At 28.3% G+C, this 18,354-nt stretch overlaps 2 protein-coding genes and 1 long non-coding RNA gene across 4 annotated transcripts; 2 read left to right on the top strand and 1 right to left on the bottom strand.

The window, feature by feature from the left end:
- The first annotated feature begins 551 nt into the window (after nucleotides 1-551).
- Nucleotides 552-2,098, top strand: LOC120072184 (calmodulin-binding protein 60 D-like). Its single transcript, XM_039024593.1, has 5 exons — nucleotides 552-712; nucleotides 793-868; nucleotides 958-1,567; nucleotides 1,661-1,821; nucleotides 1,949-2,098. Exons 1-5 carry the CDS (start codon nucleotides 621-623, stop codon nucleotides 2,096-2,098), a joined length of 1,089 nt encoding a protein of 362 aa, XP_038880521.1. The 5' UTR covers nucleotides 552-620.
- Nucleotides 2,099-2,327: 229 nt separating this feature from the next.
- On the top strand, nucleotides 2,328-3,017 carry LOC120071621. The gene is made up of 2 exons (XR_005480302.1): nucleotides 2,328-2,461; nucleotides 2,583-3,017. It is a non-coding gene; the product is annotated as an uncharacterized LOC120071621 (long non-coding RNA).
- Nucleotides 3,018-10,452: 7,435 nt separating this feature from the next.
- LOC120071523 (calmodulin-binding protein 60 D-like) lies at nucleotides 10,453-13,057 on the bottom strand. 2 transcript variants are annotated; one of them, XM_039023846.1, is made up of 7 exons: nucleotides 12,720-13,057; nucleotides 12,560-12,632; nucleotides 11,861-12,467; nucleotides 11,607-11,767; nucleotides 11,371-11,475; nucleotides 10,972-11,113; nucleotides 10,453-10,836 (listed from the first exon to the last, which is right to left on the bottom strand). In XM_039023846.1, the coding sequence occupies exons 1-7, from the start codon at nucleotides 12,812-12,814 to the stop codon at nucleotides 10,694-10,696; spliced, it is 1,326 nt and encodes a 441-aa protein (XP_038879774.1). In that variant the 5' UTR covers nucleotides 12,815-13,057; the 3' UTR covers nucleotides 10,453-10,693. The 2 variants fall into 2 exon arrangements, with proteins under 2 accessions (XP_038879774.1, XP_038879773.1); XM_039023845.1 differs by having other exon boundaries at nucleotides 10,972-11,116; nucleotides 12,720-13,056.
- Nucleotides 13,058-18,354: the final 5,297 nt, after the last annotated feature.

Here is an 18,354-nt window from a genome sequence, read left to right on the forward strand (position 1 = left end):
CGACCAACTTGATCAATGCTACACTTTTTTTTTTTTGGTAACTACAACATTTCTACTATTTCACTTTATTGGAATGTTTTCATGGAGCCTATCCATCGATGTATTACCATTTTACTTACTAATCCCTCTACATCTATTATCTCGTTAAAAATGCAAATCATCATAGGAAATATAAAGGAAATAGATGCTAAATTTAAAAAAAATAAATTAATGAATATCAAAGAGAATCTAAGATATTATAAGTTTGAGTTTGGTAAATGATGATTAAAATTATATATTAAAAAAAAAAAATAAAGATTGAAACGTGACACCAGAGGAATGAACAGGTACGTGGAGTGTGATGATGTAACTGGGTGCAGTCAAGTTTTACCGAAAATACAAATTATAGAGTAAACACACGGCCGTGACATAAAATGAGATGGAGGAAAGTTCATGGGAGGTTCTTGGATATGACAAGTAGAAATTGCTTTGGGATTTCACTATATCTTTCTCCTGGCCCCCACCAACTGCCTTATACATATATATATAAATGTAACTTCAACAAACACCCCCAACTCGAAACATCCACGTATCTTCCTCTTTCAATTTCCCATATTTATTCAAACCCACAGCAAAAAACAATGGAACAAAACAGGGACTCTCGTGAGCTGCATCTTCATCAACATCTTCAACAACAACCTCCCAACTCAATCTCCCACTCTTTTCCATCTGGGTTTGTGCTTCCTCCTCCTCCTTCCTCCTCCCCCCAATTCACGGCTTTTGTTTCATTATTCTTTTTGTTATATTTCTCAGGTCTGGACTTGGAGAACATGAGGTCGTTTTGTATCCTCAATCTTTGGCTTATGTGGAAAATTTTCTTCGTCCGCTCGTACGTTGTGCTATACTTTCTCTTTTTTGTTAAATCATTAATTGACCTACAAGTTTAAGCTGTTGCGTTATGGTGAATTTGATTTTCAGATACGAGAGGAGGTGGAGGCGAAAGTTAAGGCTCACATTAAGCGGTTCACCTGCCAATCATGTTCTAAGTCAAGTACCCGTCTAAAAGACGTTGCTGAAGATGATGCAGTTATAGTTGGTGGTGGTGGTGGATTTGGAAAGACGAATAATCTAAAGTTACGTTTCGTGAACAAGATTCCGTCCACCATCTTCACCACCAATGACATCGAGGCCGAGAACGGTGAGGAACTGCAAGTTGGACTATTTGATATTGCCGCCAATTATTACATCGTTGATGCCACACATCCTTTGTCATCGGCGTTGATTGAGGTCGTCGTCCTCGATGGAGAATTCGATGACGAGGAGGTGATAACTCGCTCAGATTTTTACAAAAGTGTTGTGTCTCAAAGGCTGGGAGAACGACCTTTGTTGGTTGGAGATGGGAAAAGGTTTCGCTTGAAAAATGGAGTTTCTTCCATCACCAATGTGTTCTTCACTAGAAATTCAAGCAGGACACGGACTAAGAACATTCGTTTGGGATTAAGAGTTATACATGACTCCAACGACAACTGCCCCACAATTCAACACGCTGTGTCTAACCCTTTTAGAGTGAAAGATCACCGAGTCCAACGTACGTATATCTTCTTGAGTCATACATATCTACATGCACCCATTTTTTCATTTTTATTATAATATCTTATATATATATATATATATATAATAGTGAACAAGAAACACCACCCTCCGAGAGGAGAAGACGAAGTATGGAGATTGGAAGGGATCGGGCGAAATGGCGAATATCACAAGCGCTTATCTTCCGAAGGTATCCTAACCGTGGATAGTTTTGTGAAGGCTCATCAAAGGGACTATCGTTCTCTAAGAAAGGTATATATATATATATATATAAATATATAGCAAATTAGAATAAGAAATTCATAATCAATATATCCCTTAGTTTAATTATTTTGTAGTAAACAATATATAGAATTGACATTGTTTTGGTTGCATGCAGTTGCTAGGTAATAGACTTTCAGACAAGAAGTGGAAGGCAATGGTGAATCATGCTTTGGAAATATGTTCCTACCATCATCCCACTTCTGATCCAACTAGCTTTGGAGGTTTCTTTCTCTTCAATCTCCTTCCCATCATATATGCAAAATAAAAACAATTCAATTAAAAAAAAAAAAAATACTTGAATGATTTACAAACTCTTTTTAAAAAATATATTTTTTTGTCCTACTATATAGAATTTCAGTGGATTAGAGATGTGCACAAAGTATTGATCCTTGAATTAATTTTATGCACATAATTATATCTTCATAAGTCTTGTCCCAAACTGAGAATTGATAATATTATACGGGAAAAAACAAAAAAAGCAGCAAAATTTGGTGGCAAAATGAAGCCAATGGAAGGTGTAGAAGTTGGCAACCAAAACACTGATGCAAGTAATCTTGGTGATGGGTTCCAAGATCAGACATTATTGGCCAATTTTCAAACAAGTTATTCTATAATCACATATTTCAAGGTTTGGATTTTTCTCTTCTCTATTTGATCAGCATGAAAAATCTCTACTTTTGAAATTATTATTTGATGCCAATATAATTGTCAAAAAGGAATATAATATTGTGTTTTTGATCAATTTGTAGATAATTACCCAGCACCAACATTCTTGTCACATGGAGAAGCTTCAACCTCAAATGTCCAGAATAATCATGTTGAAAATACAAGTACATGCAACCCATACTTCCAAGGAGCTTGGAACAAGTTGGTCCCCAAACCCAAATGAGGCAAAATTAATATTGGTCATAAAATCAAAACCAAAATGTATATGACCAATAAGATCATCCAAAGCTATTTTCTCTTCTCTTATAAAAAAAAATCGTTTTTTAAATCAAAATCGAGTCCTGACAAGTCTATAAGATTAAATGTTATGTATGTGTCAACCTAGTTACTAAAATAATTGCTTTTGGTTCAGGATATGATGAGAGTTCTATGCATATGTTAATCTAGTTGATATATCATGGTGCATCTATTGATCTTTTTATTATTTAGTATCTTGTTAAAAAAAAAAAAAAAAAAAAGTAAGATTAAATGTTTATTATCTTTTGTGTAATTTTCTCATTGTTTATTCTAAGAATGTGTTCTTTTGCTCGTTTATGTACTGGTATGTTTTTCTATTTCAAATTATAGATTTCTGCTTAGCATTATTAATTAATTAACTTTTTTTTTCTTCAGCTTTGACAACTTTTGATTTTTATCATTTAAACCCTATCCAATAAAATGATAATGAAAATGTGACTTGAAAAATAGACAACCAACTAAAAAATTTAGAGATAGAATGGATATCTAGTTCAGAGGTTTGGAAAATAGTTATCATATATGTATGTATGTACACATAAATATATATGTATATATATAGATATAGATATATATGAGGGTTGTTTTCTGATATAGGAAAATTAACCAACTTTTTTACAAATATAGCAAAATATTACATTTTAGACATTAATATCACTAATACTAATGTTTATTAGTTTCTATCACTTACATTTTGTTATATTTGAAAATATTTCTAGTAGTTTTGTCAATTAAAACAATTACCCTATATATTATCTATTTTTAATCCTCAAACATTTATAAAATTTAGGAAAAATATCAATTTATATCCTAAACTTTGGAGGTTGTATCAATTTAAACTCTAAACTAATAATTATATCAATTTAAACCTTAAACTAATAATTGTTTCAATTTAAACCTATAACTTTCATAAATGTATTGATTGATATTACTATGAAAGTTTAGGGTTAAAATTGATATACTTGTAAAAGTTCATGGTTTAAATTGATACAATTATTAGTTTGGAGTTTAAATTGATACAACCCAAAATTTAAGATTTAAATGGATACAATCTAAAAGTTTAAGGTTTATATTGATACAATTATTAATTCGATATTTAAATTAATACAACCCTTAAAATTCAAAGGTATAAACAAAAATTTACCCTAAAATTTATGGATTCAATCTAGTATTAATATTGTTCCAATATAAAACTTCACCTATAACCAAGAAGAGTGATCTGCCCTTCTTTTCTTTTCACCAATTACGCTTTCATTTAACTTTATCTCTCAAAATATATTGAAATATAAAATAATAAATAGTTGACCTCATCGCCAAAAAAAAGAAAAAAAAGTTAAAATTTTCTTTTATTTTATATATATATTACATGGTCAGGTGGTTACACATCAAAGTAATATAATGCCTCATTTCATATATGAATGCAATTCATGTATGAAAAAGAAAAAAAAAAAACATTATTGTTAATTTATATTTTGTTCTTTTCAAATACATTGTTCAAAATTTTATTTTAGACAATGAAAATATATTGTTTTATGTATAGTATATACAATTGTGTTACAAATACTCCTTTAGTGTTTGAAAAGTTTAGTTCACATTGATTATTAATTACCTATAAAAATAAATAAATTTAATTTCTTATTCCCATTTTATAAATGGACTATGGAAAAGAGAATTTTAATTTTCTATTTTGTAGGTATTAATGTTTGGTAATAAATGTTAAATTATATTTCCATAATTATAATAATAGCTAAAATAGTTCTATTACTAAATTTTTTATATTTTATAATTTATAATTTTAAATAATTGTTTAGAATCCTATATTTTGTATACTATAAATTAGTTTTTAAATATGAAGGGAAACTACTTTATTTAATAACAATAATAATAATGAATATGGTTTAATTATTTTAAAATCAAAATATATTGATTTGATCAAGTGAGAAAGAAATAAACATACGAAGTAAATCTTATTTTTAAAGAATAGAATTAAAAATTAAAAATTAATTTTAAATCGTATTTGATTTTAGGAGGATCTTAAAGTCCGTAGGAAACTTGTTTTTAAAATTGGCCTAAAATGAGCGCATTTTAAAAATTGATTTTACCAAACACAAAAAACGGTTAAGATTTACTTTTAATCATTCCAATAACAACTCAACCGCACCCTTAGTTTTAATTTAATGTATAATTTGAGGGAAATTTATTTGTAAGAAATTACTGTTTAAAATTTAATCACTATGATTTTAAAAGATAGAATTTAATTAATAAATAAAATCAAGGAAATTCCATTACCTATTTTATTTGAAGTTTTTTTTAGTAAAGTTAGAAATTTAGTGTGAGTGGTTTGGAAAAAAAAGTTAAAATTTTGTTCTAACTATGGTTAAGAATTTAGTCTTATTTGATAAAATTTTATAAATAATTTCTATAATTTTATTTAGGCTAAATTTGTAATTTAATCCTTAAAAAAGTATTAATTAAAAAAGAAAAAAGAAAAAAAGAAAAGAAAAAGAAAAAGAAAAGAAAAAGAAAAAGAAAAAGAAAAAGAAAGGGAAAAGGTCCTTGTTTATGTACTTCAGTTGATGAGCAAGTTTGGACTTCTTCCAACAAAAATTGGATTTTTGTGATTTAGTCAAAAGGTCAACTTATCTTACTTTTTAAGTCTTTTAAGTCTTTTAATTCTCTTTATTTATTTATTTATATATATATATATGAGAAATTTTTATGAATAGAAACAATGTCAAACTATTTATAATAATAGTAGAAAAAAAATATTGATAACCTTGAAGATTAAAATTTTACTATTTTAGTAAATAGTTTTTATTATATATATATAAAAAGAGAGATAATACTTGTGTTTCTTTAAATGTCACAGCTAACTTTAATGTTTATTTTGAAGGACTGTGACTGAATCAATATTCTATGTGTGAAAAAGATAAGAATTCATCTCATCATCTCATCATATTTCAGCCCTTTTGAACAATAAAAATGTCTCTGTTCATGAATGTTTGATTTAAGTTGTGAATGGTCAAAACTCAACTTTTTTTAAAAAAAATTAAAATCTTTTTTTACTCAATTTTTAAATTATTCGATCCATTAATCTGTATGAAAGTCGGTTTAGAATGTTACTAATTCTAAATCTATTCTAAATTTAGATTTATAAGCATGCATTGTGATAACTTCTTCTTTATAAACAAAAGAAGATATATTATAAGGTTTGTTATATTGAATATTGATTCGTAGGGGATATATTTTTTTATATGTAATTTGTTCTAAATGTATTGAACTAGCATCATCATTATAAACATCATGATCAAATGTCAAGAATAATGGGCAGAAAATAATCTTATAAGGTCGAATTTAGGAGAAAATGAGTTGTAATTATTTTATTTTTCAAGGTTTTGTTGTAAACGTTCATGAATTGCATCGTTGATGTGTCACCAATGGTCTAAAATTCGTTTATAGTTTGATTATTTAGGTTGATTCAAATGAAATGTTGTCAGCATAGATTTCAACAATTAATATTCACGTTCACACCAATTTGAATTCATCTTTTAAATACCCTTCAATTTTCAAAGTTGATGTTTCCCCATCAATTTCTATCCAATGAATAAAACCCAACTTTTTCGATTATTAACTCCTTTGAACATTCATATATTTTTCAAAAAAAAAAAAAAAAAAAAAAAAAATTTGTTTTAGTACTGAACTTTGAAAATTATTTTATTTCCGTCCCTAAAATTTTATAAATATTCATTTTAATCATTGAACTTTTAAAAAAGTCTTATTTTGATCCATGATATATTAAGAATTTGTTAATTTTTTAATAAAATGATGATGTGATGCTAAAAAAGTTAGCTACACTAAAAAAATCTAGAGTTTCAACATTGAATAAGGTGACAAAGTGAGAGAATTTAAAAGATATTTTTTATTTCAAGATTTTAGTCGTTTAATATTTTGGCATATTAATTGTTGACATTTTACTCCACATTCATCTTACCCAATACATCATAAACTCCCTCACATTTCTCTTGAACAGTCAACATAATTTTAATAACATGGACTAAAATAAACATTTTGTAAAAAGTTTAGAAACTAAAAACAAATGTTTTTTAAAATTTAAGGACCAAAATAGAACAAGATTCAAAGTTCAGGGACTAAAATAGGATTTAAACTTTTTTTTTTCTTTCTTTGTAGTAACTATTTGATTTTTTATTTTTGAAAATTGTACTTGTTCTTCCACAATTGCTTACTCATAGTTCTCATTTACCTATGTAAAATTCTGAATTCCTAAGAAAACTTATTATCATCATTTGGCTAAATTATTGTTTATTGTTATGTTCGAGAGAGAGGATTTTATTCTAGATCTAACTATTGTTCAATTATACATGAAAATGATAGGAGAAGACGAGATTAATGAAAAAGAGTCATAGTGTCATGTTTAGTTGCTTAGTTACAATGTTTGAAATACAGCTAAACAAGAAAGATTACAAAATCTCTTACAAAACATGCAATTAAAGAATGCTAAAAAAAAAGGTGTGGTTGATAAACTGAAAAACTTAGGAACTAAATAAGAAAGGTTATGGGAAGATGATTTGTGATATATAATCAAAAGTAAATATATTTATAGAAATGGGAAGTGGTTGCAAGTTGGATGTTAACCATTCATAAACTAAACAAATATTATTAATAATCATTTCTTAAAATATGGATATTTTATAATTCTGAATCATACAAATCTAATTGGTAAGCTAAATATATTTGTTCAAATGGAATGAACTTTTTGTTGAAGATAGTTGGAAATTGCAAAGAGGATGGTCAAAGTTCAAAAGGTAATAAATGTGATAACACATTAGAGCATTAATTCAGCCATTGTCCTTAAAATATACATTATATTAGTTCAGATGGGACATTAGAAAAAACATAACCCCCCATATATATAAAGACTTTATGAACCAAGTTTAGGGGGACCTCATAAGTCTTAAAAATCAAAAATCCCTTTTTTTTTTTTTTTTTTTTTTTTTGTTAGACATAGTCAAAACTTGCTTAATTGAATCAACATCAATGACCTTTTTCTATTTTTCCCATCTCTTATTATTTTTTTTTTAAAAAAAACTTGAAATAAAAAGTAATGGAGGTTTTTTTTTTTAACATTTCAAACAAACCACTTATAAATTATTTCTTTTTTTTGACATAATTTATAAGATATAGTTATATGAAAGTAATTTGTGTAAGAAGAAGAAAAGAAAGGTAGATTTTTCATGGTTATTTTGGGTAAATCTCATATTGGAGCAATATAATACTAGATTTCATTAATAAATCTTATTAATGTTAAAATCTGAAAAATAATATATATATATAGGCCATCATGAATTGGCTTAGTGGTAAATAAGAGAGCATCCCCTTGACAAAGGTCTAATAGGTCATTTGTTCAATTCTTGGATACCACTTACCTACTATCTAATATATTGTCCTATTTTGTTTTTAAAACATGGTTATAATTGAAGGATCGATTTTGAGGGGGAGATTTTACATCTTCTTCTTAGCCAAATTCTTAAAAACAAAAAACAAAAAACAAAAAAAACCTATATTTTTAGTTTTCAAATTTTGATTTGGTTTTTGAAAACATTGGTAGAAAGTAGATAACAAAATAAATTACGATGTCACGTTTTCATTATCATTTTATTGGAAAAGTTAATAAAATGATTGGGTTTATGAATAAAAATAAAAGTTAGTTTTGAAAGCTAAAGTCAAAATGAGTAGAACTCAACTAATATAGTACTTGTACTATCAACTTTGAAGTCAGAGGTTGGAGGGATCGAATCTCACAACGGAAGCGTTTGAATGTGTGTGCGTTTAATATGTGTTTCAAATTTATAGAAAATATAGAGAAGTTTAAACATATTTTAATCATGTTTTACCATGAAGAATTTCAAGTAGAAACTAAATACCTTTGAAGACAACTCTTCACTCTTCTGTGGTTCTTCACTGTGATCACGACCTCTTCAATCTTCTTGGATCTTGAACAAAACACTATCACCAAGTCTTCCCCGCTATTCTCTAGCAAGGAATAGGTTCGTGGGAACCTCTTTTGGAAGATAGGGAAGAGTTTTTGAATTTTTATAGAGAAACTCTTGCTATGTATTTTTTTTTTCTTTTTGAGTAATGTGTGATTGAGACAGAATTGACAGTGAGAGATGTGAAGTACAGTTCTTCTGTTTGTTTCAAATGCAGAAACCTGCATAATAAATGAAGGGAGTTAACTCCCCTCCCTACTTACATTAACTCCCCTTTAACTATAAGAGAGTTATGTTATTATTTGATTTAATTTAACTTAAATGAAATTTACTTTAATAAAACTACATAATCATTAATTAATCAAATTAATTATTCTTAATTAATTAAATATCACATATTTAATTGATATTACATTTGAGTCATATTCAAATGTATTTTCCTCTCATAACTTATAGTCTAATATGAATATCATTCACATTAAATTTAACTTATAGTTTTAATATAAAATTCATTCACATTAAATTTAACTTATAGTTTTAATATGAAACTCATTCACATTAAATTTAGCTTATAGTTTAATTGAATGTCATTCATATTAAATTTAACCAAAAGTTTTAATTTGATTGTCATCCATATTAAACTTACCTATAGTTTTAATATGAACCTCATTCATATTATTTAATATTTGAATCTTGTCCAGGTATATTATTCTCTCATATTATATAGTTTAATTTTGAATTTTATTCAAAATTAACTTTATAATATAATGTATCTATGTACATTTTATTAATTGCATCACATACAATTAATATATATTTCCTTACTCCTCTAATTACCTCTTACTTCTTAAGTCTCACTAATTCTCCAATGAACAATACCATAAACAAATTCCTCTTAGGCCAATTAGATGGAGGGACCCTATTGTTCAAGACTCAGAGTCAGTACTTAAGGGCAATTCGTCTACTTACACTAAAGATGGAAATGAGTGAATTCTATCTTGTGTAGCTATCTTTCCAACTTCTTACTTGGTCAAATCCTAAAATGGTAGGCTTATTGAGTCTGTGGCTCGGGCCCCATACAAATTAAGGAACTACCCTCATAAATAGGAGTTCATAACTCATTTAAGATTGAGGTTGAGTTACCTATAGTCATTATATGAAATGTTAATCTCTTTAGTCAACCGTCTTATAAAGAGAGACTAATTATTTCGCAGTCCCGTCTTATACAAACTCATTGTATAGAATACCCGGACTTGTATGTCTCTCCATGAATGATTTAGATAAAATCATTTGCAACACTTTCAACTATTGTAACATTTATAAAGTGGGTCAATATCCATAGTGTCACCAGAATAAGACACCCAACTTTATTCATACACTACAAACCATTTAGGTTATTACTTGAACATGATCCACCTCTATGTTTCAAGTTATATAAAATAACCTTGAATCCTAGTTTATTTCATTGAGTCACACAAGTCTAATGGTACGGTCAAATAAGATAACTCATTTTTTATTAAAATAAATGAATTTTGTTTATACATAACAAACCATGAAATTTAAGACATAATCCCCGATAAAGGTTTGATTTCCTCATTCCACATGTTGTAAAATAAAAAGAGTTTTGAAAACTAAAGAGAAGAGAAATTAATTAAAATTCCGTCGAATTAAATGTTTATAATTTTGAATAGAAAAAACATAAGTACATAATTAAACGACAAAGAACACATTCTTAGAACACAAAATAAGAAAATAACATAAAAGATAACAAAGATTTAGTCTTTATAAACATCTTCTCACTTTTTTTTCTTTTTTAATTTTTAAGATAGCTCATAGATGATCCTATGGTGATGGTAATATATTTGTTTGAATTTTATGACCCTTCATTTGGATCATTTGGGATTGGGCACCAACTTGTTCCAAGCAGCTCCTTGGAAGTATTGATTGCATGTGCTTGTATTTTCAACATAATGATTGTGGGCATTTGAGGTTGAAGCTTCTCCATGTGACAACAATGTTTGTGTTGGGTTATGATCTACAAATAAATCAAAACCACAATATTATATGTTTGTTTTACAATGATATATATATATAGATATAGATATCAAATAATAATTTCAAAAGTAGAGATTTTTCATGCTGATCAAATAGAGAAGAGAAAAATCCAAACCTTGAAATATGTGATTATAGAATAACTGTTGAAAATTGGCCAATAATGTCTGATCTTGGAACCCATCACCAAGATTACTTGCATCAGTGTTTTGGTTGCCAACTTCTACACCTTCCATGGCTTCATTTTGCACCAAATTTTGCTGCTTTTTTTGTTTTTTCCCGTATAATATTATCAATTCTCAGTTTGGGACAAGACTTATGAAGATATAATTATGTGCATAAAATTAATTCAAGGATCAATACTTTGTGCACATCTCTAATCCACTGAAATTCATATAGTAGGACAAAAAATATATTTTTTAAAAAGAGTTTGTAAATCATTCAAGTATTTTTTTTTTTTTAATTGAATTGTTTTTTATTTTGCATATATGATGGGAGGAGATTGAGAGAAAGAAACCTCAAAGCTAGTTGGATCAGAAGTGGGGATGATGGTAGGAACATATTCCAAAGCATGATTCACCATTGCCTTCCACTTCTTGTCTGAAAGTCTATTACCTAGCAACTGCATGCAACCAAAACAAATGTCAATTCTATATATTGTTTTACTACAAATAATTAAAACTAAGGGATTATATTGATTATGAATTTCTTATTCTAATTTGCTAATAATTTTATATATATATATATATATACCTTTCTTAGAGAACGATAGTCCCTTTGATGAGCCTTCACAAAACTATCCACGGTTAGGATACCTTCGGAAGATAAGCGCTTGTGATATTCGCCATTTCGCCCGATCCCTTCCAATCTCCATACTTCGTCTTCTCCTCTCGGAGGGTGGTGTTTCTTGTTCACTATTATATATATATATATATATATAAGATATTATAATAAAAATGAAAAAATGGGTGCATGTAGATATGTATGACTCAAGAAGATATACGTACGTTGGACTCGGTGATCTTTCACTCTAAAAGGGTTAGACACAGCGTGTTGAATTGTGGGGCAGTTGTCGTTGGAGTCATGTATAACTCTTAATCCCAAACGAATGTTCTTAGTCCGTGTCCTGCTTGAATTTCTAGTGAAGAACACATTGGTGATGGAAGAAACTCCATTTTTCAAGCGAAACCTTTTCCCATCACCAACCAACAAAGGTCGTTCTCCCAGCCTTTGAGACACAACACTTTTGTAAAAATCTGAGAGAGTTATCACCTCCTCGTCATCGAATTCTCCATCGAGGACGACGACCTCAATCAACACCGATGACAAAGGATGTGTGGCATCAACGATGTAATAATTGGCGGCAATATCAAATAGTCCAACTTGCAGTTCCTCCCCGTTCTCGGCCTCGATGTCATTGGTGGTGAAGATGGTGGACGGAATCTTGTTCATGAAACGTAACTTTAGATTATTCGTCTTTCCAAATCCACCACCACCAACTATAACTGTATCATCTTCAGCAACGTCTTTTAGACGGGTACTTGAATTAGAACATGATTGGCAGGTGATCAGGTTATTGTGAGCCTTAACCTTGTCCTCCACCTCCTCTCGTATCTAAAATCAATCCAATTTATCATAACGCACCGGCTTTAAACTTTCAACTGAATCGATGAATTAACAAAAAGGAGAAAAATAGAGAAACATACAAGCGGGCGAAAGAAATTTTCAACATAAGCCAAAGATTGAGGACACAAAACCTCATGATCTCCAACTCCAAACCTGAGAAAAACAACAAAAAAATAAAGATGAAATGAATATGATGAAACAAAAGAAGAAACCCCAGATGAATGAAGAAAGTAGAAATACCCAGATGGAAAAGTAGAGTAGCGGGAGGTTGTTTGATTGTGTAGTTGTTGATCATTCTGAGGATGGAATAAGCTGTTTTTATCATGGTGTGACATGATTGCTAGATCTTCTCTGAGTTTAGAATAAATGGAAATTGAAGAGACAAATATAGAGGAAGATACGGTAGGAATTTCGAGATGGGTTGTTGGGAGTTTATATTAACAAGGTTTTTTTTGATCGTTTGTTGGGAGTCATGGAGAAACGTTAAGTATATAAAGGTAGTTGCAGGAAAAAAACTAGTGAATTCCAAAGCCACTTCCCACTTCCAAGAACCTGCCACGAACTTTCTTTCTTGCTTCTCTTATTTAGTCATTCTTTGATCAATAGGCGTCTGTCCCTTCCATTATATTTTTCTAGACAAAAATCCTTACGCGGGTGCATCTATCTATCTTTACATAGCTCATAAATTATCCAATATTTTTTTTTTATGTATTTCCTTTTGTATATAATTACAACCAAGTACTACTCTTTTTTTTTAGGTAGACGAGATCCAGGTAGAATTTTATTTTACCCCTTTTACTTTGAATCTTATTAAATTTTAGCAGTAAATATTAAAATTAGTCAAGTTAATTTTTATTAAAATTGATTAACTACTATATTTGAAAAAAAAATTATCTTTCTTAATTCTTAGATTTTGAGTTTATTTTCTATTTAGTATAGTTCATCGGTTTCAAAATGTTATATTTTTAGCATTTATTGAGTTTGACTTGAATTTACTCATGAGTTTTGTTTTTATTTGGTCTATAAATTTCAAAATTAACACTTTTTATCTTGATTTTTGTTGAATTTGTAATTCAATTCAATTGAATAAGTAACAAAATATGTGGATTAAAATAGTATTTTCACCTAGAAAATTTTGGGAATAATATTATTTTTAAGAGTCATATTTGGATGTGCATCAATCTTTTTACAGTAAAAAATTAAAAATGATGTGACAAACTATGATGGAAGAAATAGACGAAGTTTATAAATAATTTGTATGGTGAGTGTTTCTCAAAATCCAAACTTTATACATCCAATATGAATATTATGCGTAATTAAATCACTTTGTGGCTCAGGTTCATCAAATATGATGAATTGTTAGGAGAGAGAAGTGAAGTTCGTAAATGAGAGAAATACAGAGACATCAACACGGTGTCGACGCGATATGAAGAGAGAGGGAGGGAGACGACTTGGGGGTCTTCTTTTAATACATTTTTTAAGCCAACGCTGCTAATTTTTCTCTTTCTTTTGACTATTATACCTAACCCTTTTCATCATTAGAAAAAGAAAAAAAAAAAAAAAAAAAACATAATGTGTTCGTTTTGTTGAACTTAGAACGTAGAAATATTCGTGGTTAGATTGGGTTAGGTTCAAACTCAACTCAATTGTTCAGATTTTAAGGTTGAGAAACCTTTGCTAATTAACTAATGATGAATCAACACAACCATGAAACATTTGAATTGGGTTGGTTCAAATTGGATAAATCATTATTTAAATTTTTGTTATAAAAAAAGTAAAATATTAATATGTAAAAAAATTTATTTAATTATTTTTGCTTGTGGATTAACAAATCAATTTTAATTTATCATGAATTTTTTTCCATAGTGTTCAAATTATTCTTTCCATACTGTGTAAAATTCCAAAATGAACATATTGAATAATTTTGTTCACAATGTGTTTCAATTAAGTATTGTGAGATTTTTTTTTCCTTTCTTTTTGGGTACTACAATTTTTTTATTTAGGACCACTTTATCCAAAAATTAAAATGAGAATGAAACTGTTTAGAAATGGCGAATGATACTTCTTTAAAACCGTCGAAAAAAGTCAATGCTACCCCTTTGAAAAATGTCCAAACTAAAAGTTTAAACATATTTTTTTTTTACTGAAAACATGAGTTAATTATCTTCAAACATGAAAATTCTCCACAATAAATTTGAAATGTGTTTTTACTAAAAACATGGGTGCATTTTCATCAAACTTAGTAATCTCTAGAACATTATCGGACCAATTAACCTAGAAAATAAAATGATAAGAAGCTTTTTAGAAATATAATGGTAGCACTTCAAATACGGGAAGAAAAAAGTCGATAATATTCCCTTTCAAAAATTATCAAACCATGCCCAGGTGAAAAGTTTTTCAGATGTCTTTTTTACTAAAAATATGGGTTCATTACCATCAAATTTGAACATCTCCCATGGTAAAATTGAAAAATGATGACCCGATTTTTTTTTTACTGAAAAGAACAGAGAAAGTTTGACTGGTGAAATTTTTAATTATAGAGTAGAAACATTGAGGAAAATTGATCGGAAAGGAAGAAGATTAAAAAAATAAGAGATCAAAGGGAATTAAGAAAAAAAAAGAAATGAACCCCTAACTTAGGGAACACCTCTATGTTCCTCCATTTTGATATACACAAAGGAAAAGTTTTAAAAAATCATTTTTTTTTGTAAAAATATAAATAAAAAAAAAAGATACGTGGCAATTCGTTATTGGATAGCTCCTCGAAATGCATAGAGATTGGTGCAGGTAGTTTGTGCTTGGTTTATTTTATGAAATATTTCATTTTTAGTTAAATATAACGAGATTTCATGACATTTATAAATTAGGTGTGTTTTTTTTTAAAAAAAAAGTTGCTATGTGATATTCAGAAAATGTTTGTGAGTTTTAAGTAATGGTGATGTTTTTAGTTGAAGTTGTGTTCAAGAACATTAGATTATGTTTTATTTAAATGATTTTAGGATAATGAGAAAGCATGTTTTATTTATGATAAAGTATACAAGTTATAAGATTTATGGAAAAAATTATTTCAATCAACTAGATCTTGTATACCATGTGATTACTCAATGCATCTCGTAAATATGTTTTATTAATGGAATTTATGGAAAATATGTTTTAATGTGAATAATGAGAAAATATGTTTTATGTATAATAAATTTGTATATTTGAAATCTAAACAAACAAAAGAGCCTATATATAGGATAAACGAACTAAATCTATGGAAGATTAGAAGAGAGAGATTGGGTAATGTGTTCACAACAAATTATGATTACAAGATAATATATTTGATTAAAGAATAATGACTAAGAGCATAATAATAATAATAATAATAATAATAATAATAATAATAATAATACCGACTAAATTCTAATAAACCACACACATACACAAAAATGAAGTTACCATCAATCTTGATTTCGGAAGTATGATTGGACACCCAAAATATATATACTAAAATGATCAACAAATAAGAGATATTAAAGGATTTGAGATGTCTTTTGTGTATGGAGAAACATATTAGCATCCACAACACTAGTCCAAAGAACAAAAATTTATTTTTCTCAGGTTAATTTAAAGAGAAAATTGATCTTTATGAAAAGAAATAAGGTTTTTATGTGGGTTTTTAAGGGTTTGTTTGGTTGACAATCCAGATTCTGTTTTATGTTTCTAGATTTACAGATTTTAGAGAATATGTGTTTGATAGATAACTCGGATTGTGTTTGTGAAAATGTTTTTCGGATTCTATGATCCAACTAGTGCAACTTCTGAAAATAACATTTTTTATGTTTTCATTGTATCCAATTTTTTAATTTGAAATTCTGAAATGCACAAGTATATATATTAAATATATCTCATGTTATAAACTCAATTTTTTTTTTTTGCCCTTAATCTCAAATTATTTAGTTAATGTTTTGATGATATAATAAACTTGATTTTGTTTACTATTAATTTTAATATTTTGAGTGGTTCATAGTGTAGAGCTTGGAATGTTTTATTACTAACAACGACAAAATTAGAATATCTAATGACGCTTTTATGTTCAAGTGGATTTGGCGCTTCTATGTTGAAAAGAGAGTCTATGGAAATGTTTCAACTATTATCCACTGATCAAGAATTCGAGTGAGGATAATGTTAGTAGTTGACATATCTGAAACTTATTTGTTATGTCGTGTAAACCACTACCTTGAAAGCAAATTGAATACAACCGTGATATGAATTGTTGTCGTCGGATGGAAGGTTAGAATCATAGTGAGAAAAATTGGTTTGTTCAAAATCGGAAAAGTGAAAACAGTGATCCATAAAGCTTAATTTTCAGATCTAAGACCTAAAGTTACAAGATGTTTGGAAGAATTAAAACACCATTAAACGTTTTTATTTTAAAGCAATTAAATCATGTCCTAGACCAATAACTGCTACATTATCACAAAAAAGAAGTACAAAGAAAAGCTAAAAAAAAGCTGAAAGTCAAGTATACAAACTTGAATGATAGACTAGAGAAAAGTCTTTCAATTGAGCGAAATGACGGATGCATCGTAATTCCAAAATTTTTGAAAATGCGGTTATTTGTCTCCGACGAAAAACTCGAAAGAGTGGCTCCAGTTAAGTTATACCATAAGATTTTCTTGAAATTTGAGGAATGCTTATTAGTTGCTGTAAAACATTGTCCAGATTGTTTGGGAGACTAAAAGATGAAATACCATGAATCTGATACTAAATTGAAGCAGAGTACGAGCCTGGCATTTGTCAGCTGTGTCGAGGCCTTCGTGTGGTAAGGTCCAAATGAAAGTTTTACATTTCTCGGCAAATTCGTAGACCAAAGATATCAAACATTTAGAGAAAAGTTGGGAGTTCAAGAAGCAGAGAGGATTCTTTTTAAAAGGTCTGGGGAGAAGACTATTTGATGCAAGACTTCAACATATTAAAGGTTATGAATGACCAACATGCACTTAAACTTAGATCTAAGGTCCACAAAGACAAATGGGAGTAATTCTTTTCACTTGTCCCATAAGGAAGAATTTAGGATTAGATAGAGAGTATATATAGAAGACCGCTTCTATAAAGTTAGAGATTTATTAGATAGACCAGTAATTGTACTTGTGTTAAGAGAAGAAGTAGTTTCATTTTTTACAAAATCTTAAACCTTGCTTTTTTTAGCTTTTCTTTGTACTTTTTTATTTTTATTTTTGTGATAATGTATCAGTTATTGGTCTAGGATATTATGAAGATACTATGTTAAGATATCCCGATGCATCTACTGATTTTTTTTATTTCTTAATTATCTTTTCGATATATTTTCAAATTTTAAACAATGTTTTGAAAAGTAACAAAAAAAATGTTTTTGGGCAGTGTTTAATAATCATTTAAATTTTTTTGTTTTTGCTTTTTAAGGCCCATTTTGATAACAATGTGGTTTTTGGTTTTTAGTTTTTTTTTTTTAAAAAAAAAAAAGATAATGCACGTTTTGTAACTATTTGGTATTTATTTTTTATTCTTTAATACCAAATCTATAAACATCATTTCCATTTATTGGTTTATATGTTTTATTGTCTAGATTGTGGAATCGGTGCTTTCAAAACCATAATAAAATTTGAAAACTGAAAAGAGTAATTTTCAAAAATGATTTTGTTTCTTAAAATTGACTAAAAATTCAAGTGTTTATATAAGAAATATGAAAATCTTGTGTAAAAAATTATGAGAAAGTATGCACGGTTTTAAAAAAATAAAAAACTAAATGGGGTGTACTTTCGTCATCATTTTTGGTTTTTTCTTCTTTCAAAATAAAGAACCAAAAACATGTTTAGTAATTGTTTTTGGTTCTCTATTTTTAAAAACTGAA

The sequence above is a fragment of the Benincasa hispida genome, chromosome 2, assembly GCF_009727055.1.
Source record: "Benincasa hispida cultivar B227 chromosome 2, ASM972705v1, whole genome shotgun sequence".
In the NCBI taxonomy this organism is placed as follows: domain Eukaryota; kingdom Viridiplantae; phylum Streptophyta; class Magnoliopsida; order Cucurbitales; family Cucurbitaceae; genus Benincasa; species Benincasa hispida.

Bases quoted from the DNA above. Each gene is read 5' to 3' on its own strand.
- LOC120072184 (XM_039024593.1), top strand. From the start codon at position 621: ATGGAACAAAACAGGGACTCTCGTGAGCTGCATCTTCATCAACATCTT. The intron at 713-792 runs GTTTGTGCTTCC...TATATTTCTCAG, and splicing joins TCCCACTCTTTTCCATCTGG to GTCTGGACTTGGAGAACATG. The intron at 1,568-1,660 runs GTACGTATATCT...TATATATAATAG, and splicing joins GAAAGATCACCGAGTCCAAC to TGAACAAGAAACACCACCCT.
- LOC120071523 (XM_039023845.1), bottom strand. From the start codon at position 12,814: ATGTCACACCATGATAAAAACAGCTTATTCCATCCTCAGAATGATCAA. The intron at 12,633-12,719 runs GTATTTCTACTT...TGTTTTTCTCAG, and splicing joins TACTCTACTTTTCCATCTGG to GTTTGGAGTTGGAGATCATG. The intron at 10,837-10,971 runs GTTTGGATTTTT...ATTTATTTGTAG, and splicing joins CTATAATCACATATTTCAAG to ATCATAACCCAACACAAACA.